The sequence below is a fragment of the Mustela lutreola genome, chromosome 2, assembly GCF_030435805.1.
Source record: "Mustela lutreola isolate mMusLut2 chromosome 2, mMusLut2.pri, whole genome shotgun sequence".
NCBI classification, from domain to species: domain Eukaryota; kingdom Metazoa; phylum Chordata; class Mammalia; order Carnivora; family Mustelidae; genus Mustela; species Mustela lutreola.
The window spans coordinates 107255264-107278983 of NC_081291.1; the positions used below are offsets into that span (position 1 = coordinate 107255264).

General features: G+C 32.4%; 1 protein-coding gene across 17 annotated transcripts in view; it reads right to left on the reverse strand.

The window, feature by feature from the left end:
* The window catches only part of DLG1 (discs large MAGUK scaffold protein 1), a 256769-nt gene that overhangs the window by 17679 nt on the left and 215370 nt on the right, over nt 1-23720 (reverse strand). For 4 of the 17 annotated variants that reach the window (XM_059163069.1, XM_059163075.1, XM_059163068.1 and 1 more), the window contains 8 exons: nt 21255-21431; nt 18420-18489; nt 14606-14705; nt 7647-7688; nt 6903-6938; nt 5291-5341; nt 4387-4488; nt 3750-3922 (listed from right to left, as the gene is read on the reverse strand). In XM_059163069.1, the coding sequence (XP_059019052.1) occupies nt 3750-3922; nt 4387-4488; nt 5291-5341; nt 6903-6938; nt 7647-7688; nt 14606-14705; nt 18420-18489; nt 21255-21431 (751 nt within the window). Of the gene's footprint in view, nt 1-3749; nt 3923-4386; nt 4489-5290; nt 5342-6902; nt 6939-7646; nt 7689-13864; nt 13899-14605; nt 14706-18419; nt 18490-21254; nt 21432-23720 lie in introns of all 17 variants that reach the window. The other 13 variants (XM_059163079.1, XM_059163073.1, XM_059163084.1 and 10 more) reach the window with 5 other exon arrangements.

Genomic DNA, 23720 nt, shown 5'->3' on the forward strand with positions numbered 1-23720 from the left:
ACACCATTAAAAATTAAAAAAAATATTTTATTTATTTATTTGGGAGACAGAGAGAGAGCACAAGCATGGGGGGTGGGGGGCAGAGGGAGAAGCAGGCTCCCCACTGAGCAGGGAGCCCCAGATCATGAGCTGAAGGCAGATGCTTAACCAAATGAGCCATCCAGGCACCCCTAAAATACAGTTTGTTTTGACATGTGTATACACCCTGAAATCATCACAAAAATCAAGATAATAAACGTATTAGTCACCCTCAAAAATTTCCTCATGCCTCTTTGAAACTTCTCCCTCTTTCCAATCCACCACTGGTCTTCTGTGATTATAGATAGCGTTGTATGGACATACGCTTTCTTTTTTCTTGGGTAAATGTCCAGAAATGGATCATATGCTAGGCAACTGTTTTTTCTTAAATCTCATTAATTCATTCAGGGAATGCTGGCACACGAGGGGCGGGGCAGGTAGGGGAGAGGGAGAGGAAACAGAATCTTAAGCAGGGTCCCCCACACCCAGTGTGTCTGATGCAGGGCTCAGTCTCATAACTCTGAGATCATGACCCCAGCCAAAATGAAGATGTAGATAAGTAACTGACAGAGCCACCCAGGCATCCCCAGCCAAAATGAAGATGTGGATAAGTAACTGACAGAGCCACCCAGGCATCCTCAAACTGTTTTTCAAAGTGATTGTATATAAAATGTTATATTTTCACCTAGTGGAGTATGAGAGTTCCATTTGCTCCATATCTCTGTCAAAACTTAGTAATGGTCAGTTAAAATAATTTAGCCATTCTAACAGGTGTGTAATAGGAACTCATTATGGTTTCAATTTGCATTTTCCTAATGACTGATTATGCTGAATATCTTTTTATGTGTTTACTGGTCATCTTCTTTAGAGAGATGTCTTTTTAAATACTTCGCCCATTTTAAAATTGGGATGTCTTTATTATTATATTACAAGACTTCTTTATATATTCTGAATACAAGTTTTTCATGAGATACATAATTTGAAAATATTTTCTCCTAGTATATGGCCTTTTTTATTCTGTTAAGAGGTTTTTTCCAAGGGCAGAGTTTTAATAATTTCAATGAAATCCAATTTGTCATCATTCTTTCTTTTATGGACTGTGCTTTCAGTATACCATCTAAAAAATCTTTGCCAAACCCAAAGTCATGAAGATTTTTCTGTTTTCTTCTACAGTTTATAGTTTTAGGCTTTACATTTATGATCTATTTTTAGTTAATTTTTGTATATTATGTGAGGCATGGCTAGTTAATTGTTCTAGCACCATCTGTTGAAAAGACTATCCCCTCTCTCTTTTTTAAAAGATTCTATTTATTTGACAGAGCATGAGAGAGCACAAGCAGGGAGAGCAACAGAGGGAGAAGGAGAAACAGGCTTCCCTGCTAAGCAGGGAGCCTGATGCAGGGCTTGATCCCAGGATCCTGAGATCATGACCTGAGCCAAAGGCAGACACTTAACTGAGCCACCCAGTCTCCTTAAGACTATTTGAACTTTTGTCCAGTTTTGAACAGTTGTCCATATATATATGTGGGTCATTTAAGGATTCTCTAGTATGTCCTGATGATCTACTTGTTTGTCTTTATGCTAGTACCATAGAATCTTGATTACTGTATTTTTCTAAGTCTCAAAAACAAGGTCTGTAAGTCCTTCATATCTTTGATTTTTTTCAAAGTTGTTTTGGCTATTCTAGATTTTCACATTTCCTATAAGCTTGAGAATTAGCATGCCATTTTCTATCGGGGTTGTACTAAGTCTGAAAGTTCAACTGACATCTAAATAATATTAAAGCTTAGAAAACCATGAATATGATGTATTTCTCCATTTATTTATGGCTTTAATTCTCTCAGCAATGCTTTGTTGTTCTTAGTGTACTGATCTGTAAATCTTTTGTGTTAGCTTTATCTCTTAAGTATTTAATATTTTTATGTAAATAATATAAATAACTTACATTATTTAATAAATTCATATTTTTGAAAAATACAGGTATTACAGAATTGATCATTTTAATATAAAATGTAATTGAATATAAATGTAAACATTTACATTATGTAAGTAATGTAAATAATGTTATGTAAATAATGTTTTTTAAAATTTCAGTTGTCTTTTGTGTAATAAATTACACTGTATCCTTCATTCTTGCTAAACTTAATAATTCTAGTAGTTTTTTGGGTAGAGTCTATCAGATTTTTTACATAACCATATCATCTGCAAATGAACACAATTTTACTTCTTCCTTTCCAATCTGAAAAACTGTTCTTACTTCCTTGAACTTATGGCACTGGCTAGGACGTCTACTATAATTCTGAAAACAAGTGGTTTGGGTGTTGGATTTTGCTGAATGCTTTTCTTGAACTATGGAGATGATTGTATGATTTTCCTTTTTTAGTTTAAGATGGTGGGTTATGCTAACTGATTTTCTAATGTTTAAATTTACCTTGCACTTACGGCATAAACCCTACTTGGTCATGGCATATTATTATTATTATTATTATTATTATTTTTAAAGATTTTATTTATTTATTTGACAGACAGAGATCACAAGCAGGTAGAGAGGCAGACAGAGAGAGAGAGGGGAGGAAGGAGGCTCCCCGCCGAGCAGAGAGCCCGATGTGGGACTCGATCCCAGGACCCTGAGATCATGACCTGAGCCGAAGGCAGAGGCTTAACCCTCTGAGCGACCCAGGTGCCCGGCATATTATCTTTTATCATATATTGTTAAGATTCATTTTGCTTAATTTTTGTTTAGAATTTCTGCATCTGTGTTCATAGGAGGTCTATAATTTTTTTTATAATGTGTTTTGAAGTTCTGAAACTTAGGTAATGTTGGACTCAGAATGAACTCAGAAGTATTCACTCTCTTTAAATTTTATGGTAGAAAATGGGTTTTAGTTCTTCCTTAAATGTTTGGTAAAATTTATTAGTAAAGCCATCTGTGTCTGGAGTGTGTGGTATTAAAATGTCAATGTGAACCAATCTCTTTAGTAGATACAGGACTAGTCAAATGATCTATTTCTTCTTATGCCACCCAGGTGCCCCTAATTTTACTTAATTTATTTAATTTTATTGATAAACACTGTTTTTTAATTATGCTAGATGTTGGAAAGCTATTGCTAAATACAAGGTCTATGTCTGGCAAATGTATAGCACCTTAAAATAACCTCCCTTAGGTTCATTTTACCATTTCTGTTCTCATTTTCTTTGTTGATCTTACCTATTTTTTTCTGGGGTAAGGCCAGAGGGAGAGGGAGAGAGAATGTTAAGCAGGCTCCATGCCCAGTGTGGAGCCTGATGTGAGGTTTGATTTCACAATCCTCAGATCATGACCTGAGTGGAAATCAAGAGTTGGATGCTTAACTAACTGAACCACCTAAGTACTCCAATCTACTTTACATTGTATGCATTTTTCTAGGCCACCACAATTAAATATTCAGTTGAATAAATTTATAACATTATTTAAAATGATCAATTCTAAAACATCTATCCTGTATTTTTTCAAAAATATGGATTAAAAGTTTCGATTAGATCATTCTTTTATATTATAAAGGCACATCTGATTAGAAACTATATTCTAGGATCACTTTGGTGCCTTCTTTTTTTTTTTTTTTTAAGTTTTTATTTTTAAGTAATTTCTATATCTACCATAGGGTTCGAACTTACAACCCCAAGATCAGGAATCGTGTACTTTATCGAATGAGTCAGCCAGGCACCTGAGCCAGATACCCATGGGTGCTTACCTTTTCTGCTACTTCCCGCACAGACTGAACACTTGTTCCATACAGATGGTTGTTATACTGGCCAGCTTCAATAAATTTATGTTCTTGAATATCTTTTTCCATCTGCTCTCTTGAAGTCACAAAATGATAATCTCTTCCATCTACTTCGTAGTCTCGTTTTGGTCTAGTTGTATCTTTAATAAAAAATAACTTGAGGAAGTGTTTAGTATTAAACACAACAAATCCATTTTCTTTCTTTCTTTTTTTAAGATTTTATTTATTTATTTGAGAGGAAGAGAAAGAGAGAGAAAGAGAGAGCACAAAACGGGGAAAGTCTGAGGGAGAAACACACTCCCTGCCGAGCAGGGAGCCCAATGTGGGACTCAATCCCGGGACTCCAGGATCATGACCTGAGCCGAAGGCAGTCGCTTAACCAACTAAGCCACTCAGGTGCCAAACAAATCCAATTTCTGCTTCAGTGATTATCTCGTAAAGTTCAACACAACAGCAGTTAATTGAAATTTTAAAAAGGACAGTAATATGGAAGAGTAAGTGATAACACAGTATAAACCACTAAAAAATGGTAATGTGTACTTTTACCACACATGGTGACAAAATGTTAAGACCAATAATTAAGAATTTTTATGTGGTTACTCACGAGGAACACATGATCCAAATTTGTCAGGAAATTCTGAGATCAAGTCATCATTTATCCTGTCTTTCATAGGTCCCAATATGATCACTGGTCGAGTATAATTAACTATAAAGATAAACTGCATGTTAAAAGGCATAAACACTCAACAAACATCAGTGTTCTTCAGAGTAGAGAACAAAAATATCCTTAAAAATTACAAAAAATATAATTCTATATGTTGCTAATATCACCTCACTGTAAATGAGAAAACACAACTTAGTGTTTTACTGATCCTTTTTGAAGTAGAAATTGTTAGGAAGGAGATCAAAGAAGGGCAAAAAAGAAACTGGGAAGAAGAGGTGATAAAATCACAGTTGTGATCTAGAAAGATGATCTAATAGAAGTGGATTACACCTTACAGTGGACTGTAACGGATCATGCTAGAAAAAGGGAAATTGACAGTAAGAACCAGAATATGGTAGGAGGGATAAAAAGAAGGTTATAAATAAAGGAAGATAGGAGAGACGGATAAATAGAGCCTAGAAACTAACTGGACAAGGGAGTTGAAAAACAGAGAGATCAAAGATGTTTCCAAAACTTTGAAAAAGGGTCAGTGAAGGACAGTGACATTATCATGAGCACAAGAAAGAAGCTGCTTAGGAAAAAAAAATAGCATTATAAAACAGTTAATATAAAATGACTAGATTTCAACATACTGTGAACTAAACCATGTTTCATAAAATGCATATGGAAAATTTCTTTATATATTCTTAACAGAAAAAAATGTATAGCAAAATTCTAATAAAACACTATTTTGTAAATTATCAAATTTGTAATTAAGCAAATTATCAAAATAAGTTAGATCTGTTTTCTAAACTAAGAAGTATTTTTTTTAGAAGATTAAAAAATATCAATAGGCTTCACAAACCTTCTTGTTGATTCACTGGCTCATAAGATAAGACATATTCCTCTTGACCACCTATTAGTTAAAATACAGATGAGAAAATCTATTAAGATAACTAATGCTAATTTAATTCTTCAAACGTAACATATAAATTGCTAGGACTTTCCTCAGAAAATAGCAAAGATGTAGAAAAAGGGACTTTACAAATAACTTATGGCAAAATTAAGTTAAAAAAATAGCAAATTATGAAGTCATAAAGTCTGATAAATGTAGAAACAAGATATAAATGTGTTATTTAATAAATACCTTTATGATATCCTGTGTTTTAAACTGTCATTAGATTTATTTAAAATCTTCATTTGTGATGTCATGTATGCAATACTAATTTTTTATTTAGAAGCTAAGAACTGTTAAATCTCTTAAAACTAATACTTGATTGAAAAGTTCTACATATGTGAGTATTTATGTAATTTACTGTTATTAAGAACATGCTTATGTTTTGGTCCCACCAGATGCAATATTTAACAGGATATATATACATTTTTATAATTACAACTATTTATTATAAAAATTTTTAATGTAAAGGTAAAACTATTGTCACTATTTCACTGATGAAAAAAATTCACTAACTGTTCTAATAAGTCATTTATTCAATTAAAAAATTACATTAAAATGAATTTAAAAAGCTTTAGATAAGGGTGCTCCCTTCTACTTGCTGGAATGGGATGTTGCACAATTCATAAATTGCTTAATAAAGCCAATTAGAGCTTCAAAAAAACCCAAAAGGCTTTGGATAAAACGAAATCCTTCTCTTCTCTCTCCAACTATGAATCAGATAGATAGCAAATGAAATAAAATATATTTTGTTTTTAATTTTTAATTATTTGAAAGCACTTTAGAAGTTAAATCCTCGCAGATTAAATTAAAAGTTTAGAGCTTAAGAATGTTGTCAATAAAAAACTACACAAATTGTATCTTGACTCAGCAAAAGGAATGGAAAGAGTTAAAAATTCTAGTTCTTAACACACACACACACACACACACACACACACACGTATAGAAAACAAATTAGGAAGGACTGTTACTTCAAGTGGTTCCATGAAAAAAAACAATGTCGGATAACATATTTGAGGATTTTCTCCTTGATTATCATGATTCTATAACAAGTTTTTCACTAAAATTGGCACTGGTTTTATAGCACAAGTATGCAGCTATGATCTTTTAAATTCATATACTGGCTTTAAAAGTGTATTTCACTGTTTTATTATCATAATATATAAAATACATACTTAAAAGCCACCTTAAAAATACTGTATGTAAAACAGGGTTTACATATTAGCAAAAACATGCAAGTCAAATGTTCCACACCTAACAATTCATGCAAATGGTGCGACAGACAGTATATACTTTCATTACCTCTTTTTTCTTTTTCTAAGACTAGAAAGTTACTCAACTACTCTATGGTGAGTTCTGATTATATGATAATAAAACATTAATAAGAAATCACATTCCCACACCAAAAAAAAAAAGACAATTATGTAACTATTATGAAAAAGATAACAACCAATCGAATGAGGGTTAAAAGTATATATTGTCAACATGAAAAATATCAGAGACTGATATTAACAGGATGGACCTTTTGAGCAGCCATACTCATCTGTAATCAAGATTACTTTCATATTAGACAGCAGTAAAAAAAAAAAAAAGTTAGAAAAGCAATTTTAATTTTTAAGGTACCACAACTGATAATATTCATGTACTTCCCTCTCCCGTGCCCAAATCTCTTAAAAAACTCCAGATGCTTGTATAGTTCACTTAACAATACAATAGCAAAAATGTAACATAAGGATACCAAAAAAGAAATCAGTATTATTGTTTGAGCAACTGTTGAATACTATTTCCCTCTTCGTTTAGGTTCACCAGAAGCTGGTAGTAAACATTAACTTGATCTAGATAATTATTGGTAACAAAGAATAAAAAAGGAAATAAAGCTAACTATAAGTTAGCATTACTGAAAAATACTTAAATGCTCATACTAAAAGAGATTTACTAAAGAAAATGGTAAAATATAGATTTACCCCTCATTTAACCAGGTATTTTCTTGTAAAAGATACACACACACACACACACACACACAATGTACACAAGTAGCACTGTGTGTAAAAAGGATTTTAGAGTTTTATTAAAAATTGGGAACTCTGTTAACATTTATACATAGTATGACTTTATTTTTCAAGTACAGAATTTTATTTGGCTCTCTCTGATTTTAAAATATTAAGCAACTGATGTTCAGTATTCAGAATGTATCACTAAGACAAAAAAACTCCCAAAGTATACATATTTCTTGTGATTACAAAAGAACAAGTATTGAAACACTTACGGTAACTACTTTCACTATCGCTGGCATTAGAAGTTATATGCTCTGAAATTGCAGGACAATGGAAAAAATAAAGAAAACACAGTGTCATGAGTTTAAAGAAGCAAATTATCAAAATAAACACAAGGCGACATTACAAAATGTTGAAGTATAGATCACACATACTCAAAGAATTTTTAAAAAAGCATTCTTGATTTTCTTTGAAAAGTTTATTTTCCCCTAAATAAATATGAATTAGGAAGGAAAGAAACTGTAATTAAGGACAATGCTCCATTTTTGTACAACACAGTTTATGAACAAAATCTATGACAAATAATCAAGTAGAAAAAAGTGATCCTTAATTAGTCCAAATGTAGACAAAGAACCCAAAAAGAGAAAATGCAGTTGGCACCATTTAATTTAATTTTTTGAAACAGTAATGACTAACAAAAGACACAAGTTATATTTGAACAAAGAGATGCCCATTTTAATGAAGGGATATCTTAAAAAAATAAATGATCTTGCTTTTAGTTCAGCTTCTTTCTTGTTCCTGAAGAGGAATGAAAATCCAGGTTTCTGTGATCATACAGACAAAATATCTTCGATGTCATAGATTCATATGCACCAAAATAAGTCAAATGGAAGGGAATTCTAGAAGGTGGGACTGTATTTTAAAATAGACTAGTACTGAGTAGTTCTGAGAAACTCTGTTTTGATAAAACTGACAATGGCTGTTCTGCTTTTTGCAAAACAAAAAAAGATAGAGCAAATACATCTACTTGCAAATTGCCTGGCCTCCCCTTGAAAATGACTCCATTTCACAACTTGTTGGGTAAACACCAGGTACTCTCCCCATGTAAACATAATCTTGAATGTTTTCTCAATAATTATCTCTGGAGAGTTAAAAAAAAATTATAAAAATTAAAAATCAAAATTTTCCACAGTAGAAAGAGAAATCTAAATTTCTCTTTCTTTAAGGGATAAGAGAACAGCTTGAGGAGAAATATCTGCTGTACCATGCCACCCACAGAATCTCCTAAAATCAAGATGTACTAACTGTAGAGTTCTGAGAATGGCAGAATGTAAGATTTCAAATGAAGATAATAGTTCTTGAATTGCTGTCATAGTGAAAAATAAGTCTGTTATTCTAACCTGCAAAAACAAGATATAATTTTTTTTTCCTTTTTAAATATTGCAGGACAGTTGACATACAATGTTGTATTAGTTTCAGGTGCAAAGACAGAACTTTCTTAACTATGATTATAAATATTTTAAATATAGCAGGGACATTAAAAATTATAAAAGACTGAATCATATATGACAAGCACATATAAAATGTTCTAAAAAAGTTTATATTTAAAAATTTCTTCCCATGTTACCCATGTACTTCGAAACAATCATTTTAAATTGTTGCATCCATAGTCTATTGAACTGATAAATCATAATTTACCTTGCTACTTATTACCTAGACTTTTAGTTTGCTTTAAATTGTTTTCCACCAACATCAGTAATTAGGAATGTTTTCATTTATACAACTTGTCTTATTTCCTTAAAATTCATTCCTGAAAGTAGGAATGACACATTAAAAAAAACTCCTAAAATTTTTATTAGGATTAGTAGTGTACTTTACAATCTCTAATACATAAAAGAGAGTAACATTAGTTGCTGCAATGGAGTGAGTGAAGGAGAAAAGTAAGTGGGAGTACAGAAGAGACAAAATTAACCATGAGTTGACAATCACAGAAGTTGGGTAAATGAATACTTGCAGGGTTTTACTATTCTTCTACTATTGAATATATTTGGCATGTTATACAGTAAAAAGTTAAAGCTACTACAAATCTCTTTTGTCTTTTCTGGGGATTTCTCCTAATCTTGAGTTCTCTAAGATTACCTATAATTGTTACGTGATCAATTCTTCAAGTTCTTTCAAGTATCCTTTTACCTAACTCTACAGGAAAATCTTGCTATTCAAAGCTTGGCTCTTGGATAGCATTGTCACCACTGCTGGGAGTTTATTAGAGAGGTAAAATGCTTTCTTCTTGATATTTAAAAATGTATTTTTAAGAAACTTAATCAAAAAAGGTATTAAAAAATCCAGTAAACATATAAGAAGGTGTTCTAATTTTTTCCTGTAATTACTTATCAGGGAAATGCAAAATAAAGCTACAACAGGTATCTCTACCATCCACCTGAATGGCTATAATGGAAACAAACAAAGAAACAAACAAAAAAACAAAACCAAAAACAGATATGCCAAACACAGACAAGGTAAGGGGCAACTGGAACTCACATACTACTGGGGTTGGGGAAATTGGTACAACCACTATGGAAAACTATTTGGCAGCCACTACGAAAGCTCAACAAATATATGTATGTATGACCTAGCAATTCCTTTCCCCAGTATTTCCCCAACATGATGACATATATATGTTGACCAAAGGACATGTGCAAGCCTGTTCAAACCAACAGTATTCAAAATTGCCCTAAATATATGTTTATTTACAAGTCTGAGATAATATAGTTTCATATTCATTTTTTCTCATTTATATTATGAGCATTTTCCCATGTCATGTTTTAATATGATTTTCAATGGTTATATGATATTACAAAATACAGATAAATCATACTTCATTAACCACTTCCCAAATATAAAGGTTTCATATTTTAGGATGGTTTCATATTTTTTTGACTGTAATTTCTCAATAAAATTAAACTTACTGGTATATAAACCTTTATCTCTATCTCTGATTACATACTTAGGATAATTCCTTGAAGAGGAATTAGTAGGTCAAAAGATATATTTTTCCAGATATGCATAGTGGTTATATATTAAAACTAGTGATTCCATAAAACAATACCACTCGGTTCTGTGGTATTTAAAAGAAATTTAAAAGAAATATCTGTCAAGATGATGGGTAGAAACTATCATTTTGTTTACTGATTACTGGGGACATCAAGTATTTTCATACACTCATTTGTTATCTTTTGAGCATTCTTCTCATATCCTCCATTCAGTTATCAAATGAAGATTTGTCTGTTTCTTATTTAGGAATTCGTAGTGTAAAGGCATTATCCCCCTTTGACATACATGGTATATTCTTTGAGTTTTAATTTTGATTTTATGAAGTTTGATGACCACAGTCATTTCAAATCTCTAACCAAGTCTCCCCTTTCTCATCAAACATTTCTTCCTGAGAATGTATGAAATGACTTTTCTGTGCTTTCCCTCACTACTACCTATATATCACCAATCTCAAGCAATACTACTACTCTCATTCTTTACAAGTAAGTCTGGTTTTGGCATCTAAGAGCTCTACACAACTTTGCTTCTCTAAGTCTTTGAGAAAGCTTCCCATTACATATCTCTTTCTTATGTACCTAAGAGTTTTTGAGATGTTCTACAGAACGGAAAGCTATAAAAATTGTACGACAGTTACAAACCTCGCCTGAAACTATGTATCATGATTTCACTTTTGGGCACCTTACATAGCTCCTCCTGAACTTACTTTTTAAAAAGTCTCTATTAAAGGAATCTTACATTTTTCCTTCTGACCTTTTTCAAAGTTGCCTTCTTAAGATATACAAGCTGTACACATCTCTATTTCTAGCTTTTCACAGCTATGATGATTTACTTGCATTCTCTCAGACTTCCATCATATTCTAGTTAGTTGTTAGTCAAAATAGGATTGGAAAGGCCAATTCTCATTGTTTCTTCTGCTCTCAACAGGGCAAATCAATGATTTATTTGGTTCTCTTTTTTGTAGAATCACTGAGTTCATGTGTATGAAAAGTGTTCTAGGTTATCACTTTTCTCTCTTTAATTAAAATACCCTATTTTTCACAGGTTATATGAAATTACATGTAGATGTACATCTTTCTTGATATTCTTCATTGGATTTGTTTCTCTGCATTTATGCCTTTTCTTTTCAGTCCCTTCATGAGTCCTGTTTCAAAGGCTTGATGAATATGTACAGAAGTCTTATTTATTTCTTTATATTAAAATCTCAGGATTCTGCTTAGTTTATTTCCTGTATTTGGAACTTCAGAATATGGATTACTGAGGCTACAAATAATGTTCCTGACCACCCTTTCCCTAGCATTTTCTGTTATATAACAATTGGCACCTTGTCAATTGCTAGTCATATGTTTTATCCAAGTTTAGAATTCTTACTGATATTTTCCTATCTCTCTCAGTATTTTCCAAACAAAATCTTCTTGATTTGATCATGTTACCAGGTGAGTAAATTATCTTAGTTCCTATGAGATGAAGCACAAAAACTATCATTGAAGGGATCTTAAGTCTCTCTCCAGAAAATTAAATCCTTTTCTAAAGGACACTGTCTGGTAATCAGCTACTATTTTTCTCTTGTTTCTCTTCTCAAATCCCAATTGTCCAAATGAGAGATGGAAATAAGATATGGTCAAGGTGTAATTACCATCCATCATAACAGTATCAATATAGTAAACAAATTCATTTAGTTCCTTTACGATGAGTTTTCCACAGGTCTCTAATGATTTATAGCAGATAATAAAAAATCTGTGGGTCCTTATACTGAATCATACCACGTTTAAAACACATCGTTCTCAAAATAAATTCTACAGCATTAAGAATCTATGTAAATATTTTCCAGTTTTAAAAATTTTCACCAAAGGTAAAAAAGATTAAATAAGGATGCCAATTTGGGTGCCAGCAAATTTGTGTCTCTTGCTGTATCTTAAAAAGGCATAGGCAAGATGTGTCTATATAGAAATAATTACATATAAAGTATACTGTCTTCAATCTAATACAAACCTTTAATCATTAAGGTTGAAATAAAAGTACCTATACTTTAGATTAAAATTCCAGTATAAAGTTAGCAGAAATCAAGGGAAAAAACCTTCTATGAAATATAATGTTTATTAATGTAGAGCTTAGAAAGTTAAAAGATACTGATCTCTAATTTTTTTTTTTTTAAGATTTTACTTATATATTTGACAGAGAGATAGCGAGAAAGGGAATACAAGTAGGGGGAGTGGGAGAGGGAGAAGCAGGCGTTCCACGGAGCAGGGAACCTGATGTGGGGCTCGCTTGATCTGAGACTTAGGATCATGACCTGAGCCAAAGGCAGATGCTTAACAACTGAGCCACCCAGGTGACCCTACTCTTTTTTTTTTTTTTTTTAAACATGCTGGGTGTGGAGCCCAATATGGGGCCTGAACTTACGACCCTGAGATCAAGAACACGCTGAGATCAACAGCTGGTTGCTTAAATGACTGAACCAACCCAAGTGCCCCCGTACTGGCTATATCCTTAATGACCAATGAATTACAAAAAGTAAGTTTTCAAAATGCTTAGTAATCCAAATAGAAATAACCATCCAGGAAAAAACTTTAGCTTAAGAGATTACTTCTATGAGTCACTGTCACCTAAAATAACTTAGTAATATTTGATAAACTTTCATATATAATTAATTTGAGAACATATAAATTTGAACTTTTGTTTGCTAAAAAAATGACTTGTTTCATCCATTCACTCTAACATTTACTGAATGACTCCTATATACCAGACTGTACCAAGTTTATATGAAAACTAAGTACTAGTTAGAAAATTAAGTAAGAACAACTCAAAACCACTGACAACATCTTGGTTAAAGGAAAAATAAAGGATAGTATTTCTCCTAATTCTTTTAATAATTTACAACCTCCTTGGAAAAAGAGAGCTACAATTTCCATCCCCATATATCAACCGCTACTTGAACTTGAGGTCCACAATTCTCTATTAACTTAAGACTCATTATATTCTACAGTTTCACATCATAGCAATGCTTTTCTAACATACAATCGAAGTGATTTTAACTTGTTTTAACAAAATAGCCTGGCGGACAGAAAACTGCAAGATTATTTTCTACATTCTAGTAATGAAGGTAGGTAGTATTATTTTAAAAAGCTTAAAAAAAGTCTTTTACCTAAAAAAAAAAATACCTAGCAAAAGTAACTGCCATAAAGATTACAAAAAGGAAAATGTAATTATGAGCAATTTTTTCAAATGACATGTGAAAAATGGAGCATCAGAAAAACAAAAGATATGTATTATAGAAATAAAAATCCCAAGCACATTATTAACATGAAAAGTCTAAAAGCAATCTAAATCATATACCTCCTCATGCCAGAAAGGCACTACCATGAATCTCAAAATGTATCTGAAAAAGGTAGGTCTGTAGATGGAGGTTAAAAAATAACTTGGGAGTATTTTGATCACTTACTCAGGCCTTTTGATCCCATGTCGTCAGGGATCTCCTGTAGAGAGTAGTTCCCAGAGAGCAAGCAATAAAAAGATAATCAAAGAAAATAGTTGTCAGTAATGCATAAAATTGGTGCTACAATAAGAGACAGTTCCAAGACCATTACAGGTGCACATATTCTAGAGTGTTTTTGTAGATTTCTGAAAGTTTGAAATAAGCTAGCAGCTGAATGTAATGTACTAAAGAAATCAAAGTTTTAGCTTAAAAGCTGATTTAGGGTAGAGAAGCAAAATTTGAGATTATTTCTTGTTATCTTAAAAGTAAAATTCACTGTCTACATATAGTGAAGATACAAGATAGAATAGAATTCCAGAGGATCTATGATCAAAGATTGTCAATGCTTAAAGGCCAATTAATTACATATAGTATAATCATTAAGTAGCTTCTCAGGTATCCATAATATTCCTCTCAAGTATTATTTGAGAGTATTTTAAGTGTTTCTTCTAAGAACCCTTCCAACGTGTAACTTTATTTTAAACACATAGCTTAAAAATACTGTTAGCTTTAAATTAAGAATTCCTAAGGTGTCAGAAAAAGTTAAGATTGGTATGCAAATTAATTTATGTCTGTTAAGTTGCCCCTGTTTAAGACAATTAGTAACCTGTTGCAGCTCTTGAAACTGTCTCCATGGTAACAACCAACTGCAGGGCAGTAGGTCCCTCTACATTTATTTTCAGTTGACCACTGGATCCACATACTTACGGTCAGCATCACTTGTTTCCTGTTCACTCTGGTCCTTGTTCTTGTAGAAGGGGAATTTTCGGGAAAAGAGGTTCTTTTTACGCTTGTCATTGAATGACTGCTGAAGAAGAGAAGGAGGGGCAAAACAAAGGGATGTCTACTATCTGTGTGTACAAAGGCCCAGCCTAGCAGCTCTGTGGAAGCTGACTCTTGTGACCACTGTGTGCAGTTTGTATATGAATTTATTAATCACAAAGTGAATTTCTGACTTTGTATAAACTCCTAACATTTCTCAACTTAAAATATTTTAAAATTTACAGTGCAATTCAGTAATACCTAGAACTAAGGAGAAAGTGCTACTTGATTAAAAAAAAACAAAAAAAAAACCCCTAGAAATAAGGAGTAAGCGCCACTTGAAGAGTAACTCAAATTAGCTACCACTATAGTACAAACCTGCTAATTTCTGTTCTTATCAGTTCATATTTTTCTAGAAGATTCCCAGGTATGAAGTGCTCTATAGCAAAAGCTATTTTAAGTCATTATTCTAGGCTTATTCGAGTATTTTTTGCAGTAGGTAATAATCTTCCATTTTCCTCCGACTTGAGCATATTCCCTTCCTCCCCTTTTTGGTGGCTCCAATGAACTAACAAAAAGCCACTATTAAAAAAGAAAACCAAAACAAATGAAAAAGTTGCTAGTTCTGAATATTTAAAAACAATGAACCAATTTTATTTTTTGGAAGAGAAAAAAGATAAATAGTTATGGTATGAATCAGAAAATGAGAAGAAAACTAAGAGGGGTCCATCAAGCATACATAATCCAGCAAAAGTTTCATCGAAGCTATCCCACTGAGAAAGAAGAGTCAGAGCTCTCCTGGCCAACATGAATGCCATCCTAACTGATTTGTCTTTAAGCTCTAGTATATTCATCTATTTTAAAAAGTATATATAAATAAACTGGAACCAGATTAAATTCATTGGCACCATATCTTGAATAGGAAATAATAACTCAGGTGCCTATAAAAGCCAAAAGGCAATGAAGATCCTAATAGTCATACAGTACTGCTGTGGAGGAGCTGCACAGCTGATCTGATGTCCCCTACTACACAGACGTTAGAGAGATTTTCTCCCTTCTTCAATGTCCCATTTGTGCCTTCACAGATTTAAAACCAGGCCACATTAAGAAAGGTGATGCTATTAAAGAGGAATAACTTCTTTTGTAATTTCTGTCACAAACATTATGTCTTGAAGGAAATGGCCTGACCTAGCAATAACACTTAGGAATTATTACTTTTTGAAGCAGGAACAATATAAAGGATAAAAAAATCTTGTTCTGACTTTTCTTGAGTTTAATCCAATGTCATAAAATGCTATCATTATTTTGAAGTATATTCACATCAGGAAGTATGTTTTGGCATGCCTGTATTTTTAAGCATATGATGTCTGGCAATTAGGTGCTGAGGGAGAATAAAGTAATTTTTGCTCCAATTCTATTACTTGAAAGGATTTGTTTTGGCAGGAATCTTAACATAAAAACAAGATTAAACTTTTATTTTTTCCTTTTCATATTAATAATTCAGGATTAATAAATTCATAGAGCTCATTAGTCCAACAGATTGTCCTGATTTCAATCCTAAAATTTGGAGGCTATGATAACGCTAAGCAGAAGTTAAAAATTAAGTTGATAAGAAAAAATACTGTCCAGAAATTTGGACTTACAACTGTCAAGTAGCATTATTTAAATAAAAATCTTTGTTGGAATCCAAATTTTTGAATAGAGAAACAGAAGAAAACTAAAGTTTCAATACAGAAAAATTTATGATAATCTAATTTAGGGAAGGATTAAATCTTCTTGTTCATAAAAATCATCAATGAATTTATAAAGTAACAATTTTTATGGTATCTAATAAAAGGTATTTTTCCCTCCTACTGCATATATAGTGGTCAGAGTCAGTTTCACAGCAAACAACCAAAAGAAACATGAAGTTTAAAATGTTTTGATTTTTGGTATCTTTGCAGTTAGCCAAAATGAGATATCATAAAGATATCATAATATAGGACAGAAAGAAATGCTTGTTAGTTAAGAAAGAATTAATTGTATTACATTTAATGTCCTCTGGATGAAGAATTTATTAAAAGTGAAAATAGCACAAAGCAAAGAAGACAAATATGTGCAGGGACAACACAAAACTGAAGAAACATACTACCTCTGGATTGTCTACATTTTCAATACAAAATACTCTATTTAATTATTTACTGTTATTAATGCTATATTGCAAGAGAGTATAATAAATAAAAGAACTGATAAAATATCACAAAATCATGATTTAAGCATAGAATTTCTCTATGTGGTATGTCAAAATAGCTAAATGGATGTTAAACATGTTAATGAGAAATGCTGTAAGTCTGCAGTGGAAATAAGTCCATAAACCACCATGTAAGGAAAGGAAAAGATGAACTCAGAATGGGAAATTGTAGTACAGAAAGAAATGCAGTTCTGCATCAATGGCAAGCGTATTTTTACCCCACTCAGTATCATGCATCCTTCTGGTGCTGTGTTAGGACACAGTGACTGTGTATAAGGTTGGTTACAGTCAACAAACAAGACTAAGATTTAAATATGTCGTTAATTCAGTTAACTTCTTACAGTATGGAAGAAAAGTTACAACATGCAACCTCTTTTTCAATACTTTGACAGTGTATTTTACTAAGTTATTTTTAAAGACATATATAAAACGAGCACAAAAAGCATTGTATAGATTTCAAATCCTGAGCATTTACTTGGGCTTTTTCCCTCACCCAAATTTCTATTTTAAATATTGCTTCAGATCATACTATGTAATTTATTTTCAGAAAGCTGCAATTTTAAAGGAAATTATCATTTCTAAGATAACTGAATGCATTATACAATTTACTCAGATTTAATTTCTTTCAGGATATTGCTTATCTTTAATTTTATGCCTTTATGTTTGAGTGCTTAGTGCTATCAGAAGTACAGATGATAAGGTTAATTAATTTGCTGAGTTAACTTGACATATTCATTTGAAATATGATCAAAAGATGTATAAAACTTTTGCTTTAGATTAAAAAAAAACAAACCTAAAACATTCCTATGAATAGTATTTCAAGACAACATATGTGTTCAGCTTATTTCTTCAGGCTTATTACTACAATATTCCATGGTAGTGATTACACACATCATACAGGACAAAGCCTGCAGTATTTCTTTCATGTACTGGCATCCATTAGATTCAAGCAGAACTTAAAAATGAAAACAAAAACACATTTGAAATTATATACGAAAGAATTCAGAAGTATTTCTTGACTGTCCATAAACTCATCCTCTACTGTCCCTTTCTTTATTCCCTCAAAATAAAAATTCATATTGATTCAAATATTTAAAGCATGGATTCTCTTAACAAATTGTGAAGGGGGAAATGAAAACTTACATTATGACCTAGTTAATAATATTCTGGGGCATATCGTCTCAGAAGATGATTACATTAGCTATCATGATTAATACAAATTTCTAACTGGACATCTGAAGGAAGGCTACATTTATTTCACTTGTAAAAATAACCTTACCAAAATATGTTGTTAAGAATATACCAAATGACAGTTTCAATAATCTGGAAAGGTCTGTAAAATGAGTGCTTTAATAAATTACTTACTTCAGCATCTACCTACTATTACAAAGCATCATGGCAAGAGCTGTTGATAGTTAACTCTTATGGCTAAATCCTTCTAATTTTAATAGTGTAGCTCTGGCAAGAATTATGAAAAAGCCTATTAGTCTCAATTATTAATATCTAGGAAAGGACATTTCATATACTCACCCCTTTATCTCCTCTTGTTTTAGAATTAAATTTCACTGTTTTTAACCGGGCTCGTTCTTTCTTCTCAACTCTGTCAAAGTACAGAATGTTATTTTTAAAGTATACCAAAATATCTAAGGGTCTAACTAGAAATCATCAGAAATGATACTTTAGCATGGGGCATTTTTATATTCTAAAACCTTCAGAAACTGTTTAGGTTTGTATCCCCAAGTTAAAAATAATGTCTGGAAGTGAAATACAGGGCTCATTACAAAACAAAAGCACTTGTGAACTACCAAAATACAGTACATGTGTACTTACAGATTAATTCATATTCTGTAATTATACTGAAATTATTATTAGGAACCACTTCTGAGTTTAGCAATTTTCTGGATTTTGTTTTTTGGTGTTTTTGTTTCAATATTAACTTAGCATGGGGCATGCATATATCCTAAAAAAAATCAAGCATGAGAGAGAGAGAGAAAGCAAATAGGGCAAAATGTTAACAACTGGAGAAAGTAGGTGAAGGATATGTGGGTGTTCCTTGTACTATTCTTCCTTGTGTATTTTGCTGTAGCTCTGAAATTTTTATTAAAAAATGGGAAATACAAAAATTAAATTTATCTCCAGTGACACATTTGTGTAAATACATAAAGTAACCAATTATGGTATACAAAAAATCTTAAAGAGCTTTAAAATACCTGTGGAAGGATATACAAGACTTGGTAATATTAGTTATCCCTCTAAAACTGAAAAGGGTGCCAGGAGTACAGTTTAAGAGGAAGCCTGTATAGCTTTAGATCTGAATTCTGAAACTTGTTAAAGTGTTAACTATTCAAAATAAGCAAGCCAATAAAATTAGATCAAAACAAATGTTTCATGTAGATTGCAATACCAACACGAACCTTATAAAATTTCATGTCAATTAAACTTTTTATCCTTAATTTCAACATAGTAATTATGTTAGTATATAGCAGGAAAACCTACCAAAATCATTTGTAAATAAATGCATTTTCTTCCTTATCCAGTGATACAGTTTTACTGTGAGTACAGAAGAACCGTAGCAGTCATGGACTTAACACTTGTTATTATTCTAGAACAATCCATGACATGACTAGAGAGTACATGGCATGATTAACTAATCTGTAATTTTGCCTAGGCACTTACTGAGGGGACTGCAAAACTAACATTTAGTGAGCAAAAGTTTACAACTTAAAATGGCTTTGTTTTCTCATACTTACCTTGTTCACTAAGTAGCTGAGTGACTTAAATTGTTGTTTATTTGTAAATACTGTTCCTGAATAAAAGCTGAAAACTGTATTAACTACAATTCCTTGGGCTATTATTAGAAGTAAAAAGGTTTAAGAGATAGTTTTCCTTAAGAAAATTCAAATTTTGAATACATTCAAAATAAAATGGCATAATCAGTTGTGGTTCCATATGTGGTTTACGGAAGGTAAATTATATTCTATAATGTTATTTGTGAATTTGGAAATTTAGAGGGGTCTTAAGTCTCCTGCAGCACTTCTGACTTAAAAACCCAACTTTATAGAATTTTTATGCTAAAGAGAAGAATCACTTTCTACCAAAGTCAGTGTATTTCTTATTTGTTGCAGACACACATAAAGCCCATGCACGATAGGAGGTGCCAAAGGATAAGACAATTTTTAGGAACTCTGTCTTTGGTATTTAAGATGTGAGGTTTCTACTGACTCAATGAGGCACAGAGACAGAGGAAGCATTTCTGAATTTAAAGCAGACTATGTTCTATTCTAGGAAAAAAGTTATGCTGAGGGCTGCATTGCTAAAAAAGAGGAGTTGCTACCAAATATATGATCTAGCCAAATGATTGGATCTTGTTAAGAATATGGATCTAGCCAAGAATGGTCATCAATCCCCAAACCACAACTACAAATCTTGATTATACCTTAATACTCCTACTCTTCAACTTCTATAAACAGTAATATAAATATATAGAGAGGCCTATAAATAGGTATATGATTTGGCACACTTATCAATTATCGACTCTTAAAATAAGTATTACATCATAAGCTTGACCTGATGTGAATTAGCCAGCTAGAATAAACATTAATGTCTCACTAATGATTTTTACAGGCTATTTTAAAACCTAAAAAGACTTTCAGGCAAAGATTTGCACAAATCAGACCTCAAAAATAAGTTATTTGGGGAGACATACAAACTGACATTTTAATACCTTTCCCACAAAAACAGGAACACTCAGCAGCATTTCATAGCCCTACAAAGGGTTCTTTATGCTGGGATCATCCTGTTCAAAGACTACTCCACTTAATCATTTTTGCCAGTAGATAGTAAGTATGTATCACTTATAACAAATGGTTAAAAGAAAGAGGAAAGATCAGGGAATGTACCAATACTTCTAAATTAAGCAAGGAAAGAGATGTGAAGCAAATACCAGATACTTCTAAAAATTTTAATTTACACTTTCAATTTTCAAGTCTAAAGGAGGCAATTCACAAAATCAAAAATCCTGAAAACTGAGTAAGTTTCATTACCACCTGTCTGGATAAAGTACAGAAGCTTTTAAATCTTTCTCCCTCCAATGGTAAAGATACATAGTAAAGTTATTTAAATGTATTTATTTTGTTTTGAGCAACTAAATGGGAGCTTTAGAGAGATTTCTCTTTGGGGGCATCATATTCTTTAATTATGTCATTGGTTATAACATAAGGTGAACAAAATTAAATGACTGAAACACAATATGAAAAACCAAGCAAAAAAAAAATCACCCTCAGTGAAATAATTTAAAAAACCAACAATTATTTGTCTATGTTGCCCTACGTTCAAGTAGTAAGACTGTAATGGACTTACACTTACCTGCGTTTACTGGGAATTACCCCAACTTCGTCACTCTCCCCATCTGGTGTGACCTGCCTGGCTTGCCACCATTCATCATCAGAAGCATTAATAACATGGAGGATATCTCCAAATTTGAAGTTCAATCCCTGACTGGGAAGGCCACTGTCTTTAGTCTTGTCATAATCAAAAAGGGCTCTAGATGAAGAAGAAAAAAGTACATGTTTATTTGGTGTTTTTGTTTGTTTTAAAGATTTATTTATATTTTAGAGTGAGAGAGCGTGTGAGTAGGGGAGGGGCAGAGGGAGAGAATCTTCAAGCAGACTCCTTGCTGAGAGAGGAGCCCAATGAGGGTCTCCATCTCACAGCCTCTGAGATAATGACCTGAGCCAAATCCAAACATCAGATGCTCAACTGACTGAGCCACCCAGGTGTGCCCCCCACCAAGATTATTTGTTATCATATTACCAATATTAAGTTAACATGGGATTCTGAAAGTATATATATTTCAAATAATTAAACAATATACCATACTAGGCAAAATGATGCCAAGCTCAAGAATTTGCACTATAACAGACAAAAGACAAAAAAGAAATAGTAAAACTGACTTACAGTAAGTTATTTATTTGTATCCTAATTTCCAGTTGTCAAATTGAATAAATTATATTGTATTATATATAAATTATATTATAATTGTATATATATAAATTATATTATATTGTAAATGTAATTGCTAGGATTCTTCCCTTAAGAGAACTCCTTTGGATAAGAACTTAAGTATTGTACAATAATCAAGTAATAGAACACAATTTTTCTTTTTATCAAATTTTAAAAGATTTAACATTTTACAATTACTATATTAATACAGTTTATTTTTTCTAAAATATTTGGTGGGAGTTAAAGTCCTCTGTAGTTAGTTTTCATCATTGTTATTGACTGAAAATTTTATTGACTCTAGTTTTGTGAGTGAATGGAAGGAATAATTAACTGACAAAATAATCACTCTGTTAATCCAGTCTTATAGTGTATAACTAGTAACTCATATCTGTCAGGGATTTTGTTTGACCCAGTGTGTATAACCAAAATAAAGAGAAGAGTACCTTTTAATATTTATTCTTTGTTTATAAACTTAGGGCAACTCTCTAGGTTTATCTTCATTTTAGAATTCAATATGGCTTGCCACTGGATTATATTAAAAGCATTTTAAAAAATTTCTCATTCAGTATTGAGAGAAATAAGGTAGGATACCTAATTTTTCTTCTTTTTAAAATTTTTTATTATGTTATGTTAGTCACCATATCTCATTAGTTTTTGACGTAGTGTTCCAAGATTCATTGTTTACATGTAACACCCAGCACTCCATGCAATACATGCCCTTCTTAATACCCATCATTGGGCCAACCCATCCATTCCCTCCTCCCCTCTAAAACCCTCAGCTTCTCAGAGTCCATAGTCTCTCATGGTTTGTCTCCTCTTCCAATTTCCCCCCTTCATTTTTCCCTTCTTTCTCCTAATGTCCTCCATGCTATTCCTTATGTTCCACAAGTAAGTGAAACCATGTGGTAACTGACTTTCTCTGCTTGATTTATTCCACTTAGCATAATCTCCTCCAGTCCCATTCATATTGATGCAAAAGCTGGGTATTCATCATTTCTGATGGCTGAATAATATTCCGTTATATATATGGACTACATCTTCTTTATCCATTCATCTGTTGAAGGGTATCTTGTCTCCTTCCACAGGTCAGCTATTGTGGACATTGCTGCTGTAACACTGGGGTGCATATGGCCCTTCTTTTCATTACTTCTTCATGACATTCTTCTTTGGGGTAAATACCCAGTGGTGCAATTCCAGGTTACAGGGTAGCTCTATTTTTAATTTTTTGAGGAACCTCCACACAGTTTTCCAAAGTGGCTGCACCAATTTGCATTCCCACCAACAGTGTAAGAGGGTTCCCCTTTCTCCACATCCTCTCCAACATTTGTTGTTTCTTGCCATGTTAATTTTTGTCATTCTAACTGGCATAAGGTGTTACCTCAATGTGGTTTTGATTTGAATTTCCCTGATGGTATTGCTGGATCTTAGGGTAGACCCATTCATTGCTGCAGATTAGAGGAAGCTTAGTTGGGGTGTCTGAAGAAAGGGATATTGAAATAATTTATTCAGCAAGACTCTAGATATGCTCAGGAAGTAGAAGTGTATAGAATCCAGGTAGATGAGATCCAGAGATAAGTTACAGCAGAGAAAACGGAAGAACTGGTAGAAACACTTCATATAGCACTCAGACCCTCAGATTCCTTCTCCTGTTCCTAAACCCATAGAAGATAAGAGGTTTAGTTTCCAAAGAAACAGAACTTGAGAAGCTCTGTACTTTGGAACTTGGTGGGGAGAGGAAAGTGCTAAGTGGGGAGAGGAAAAGTGCTAAACTAAAAACAGATTTTTTTTTTTTAAAAGATTTTATTTATTTGAAACAGAGATAGAGAAAAC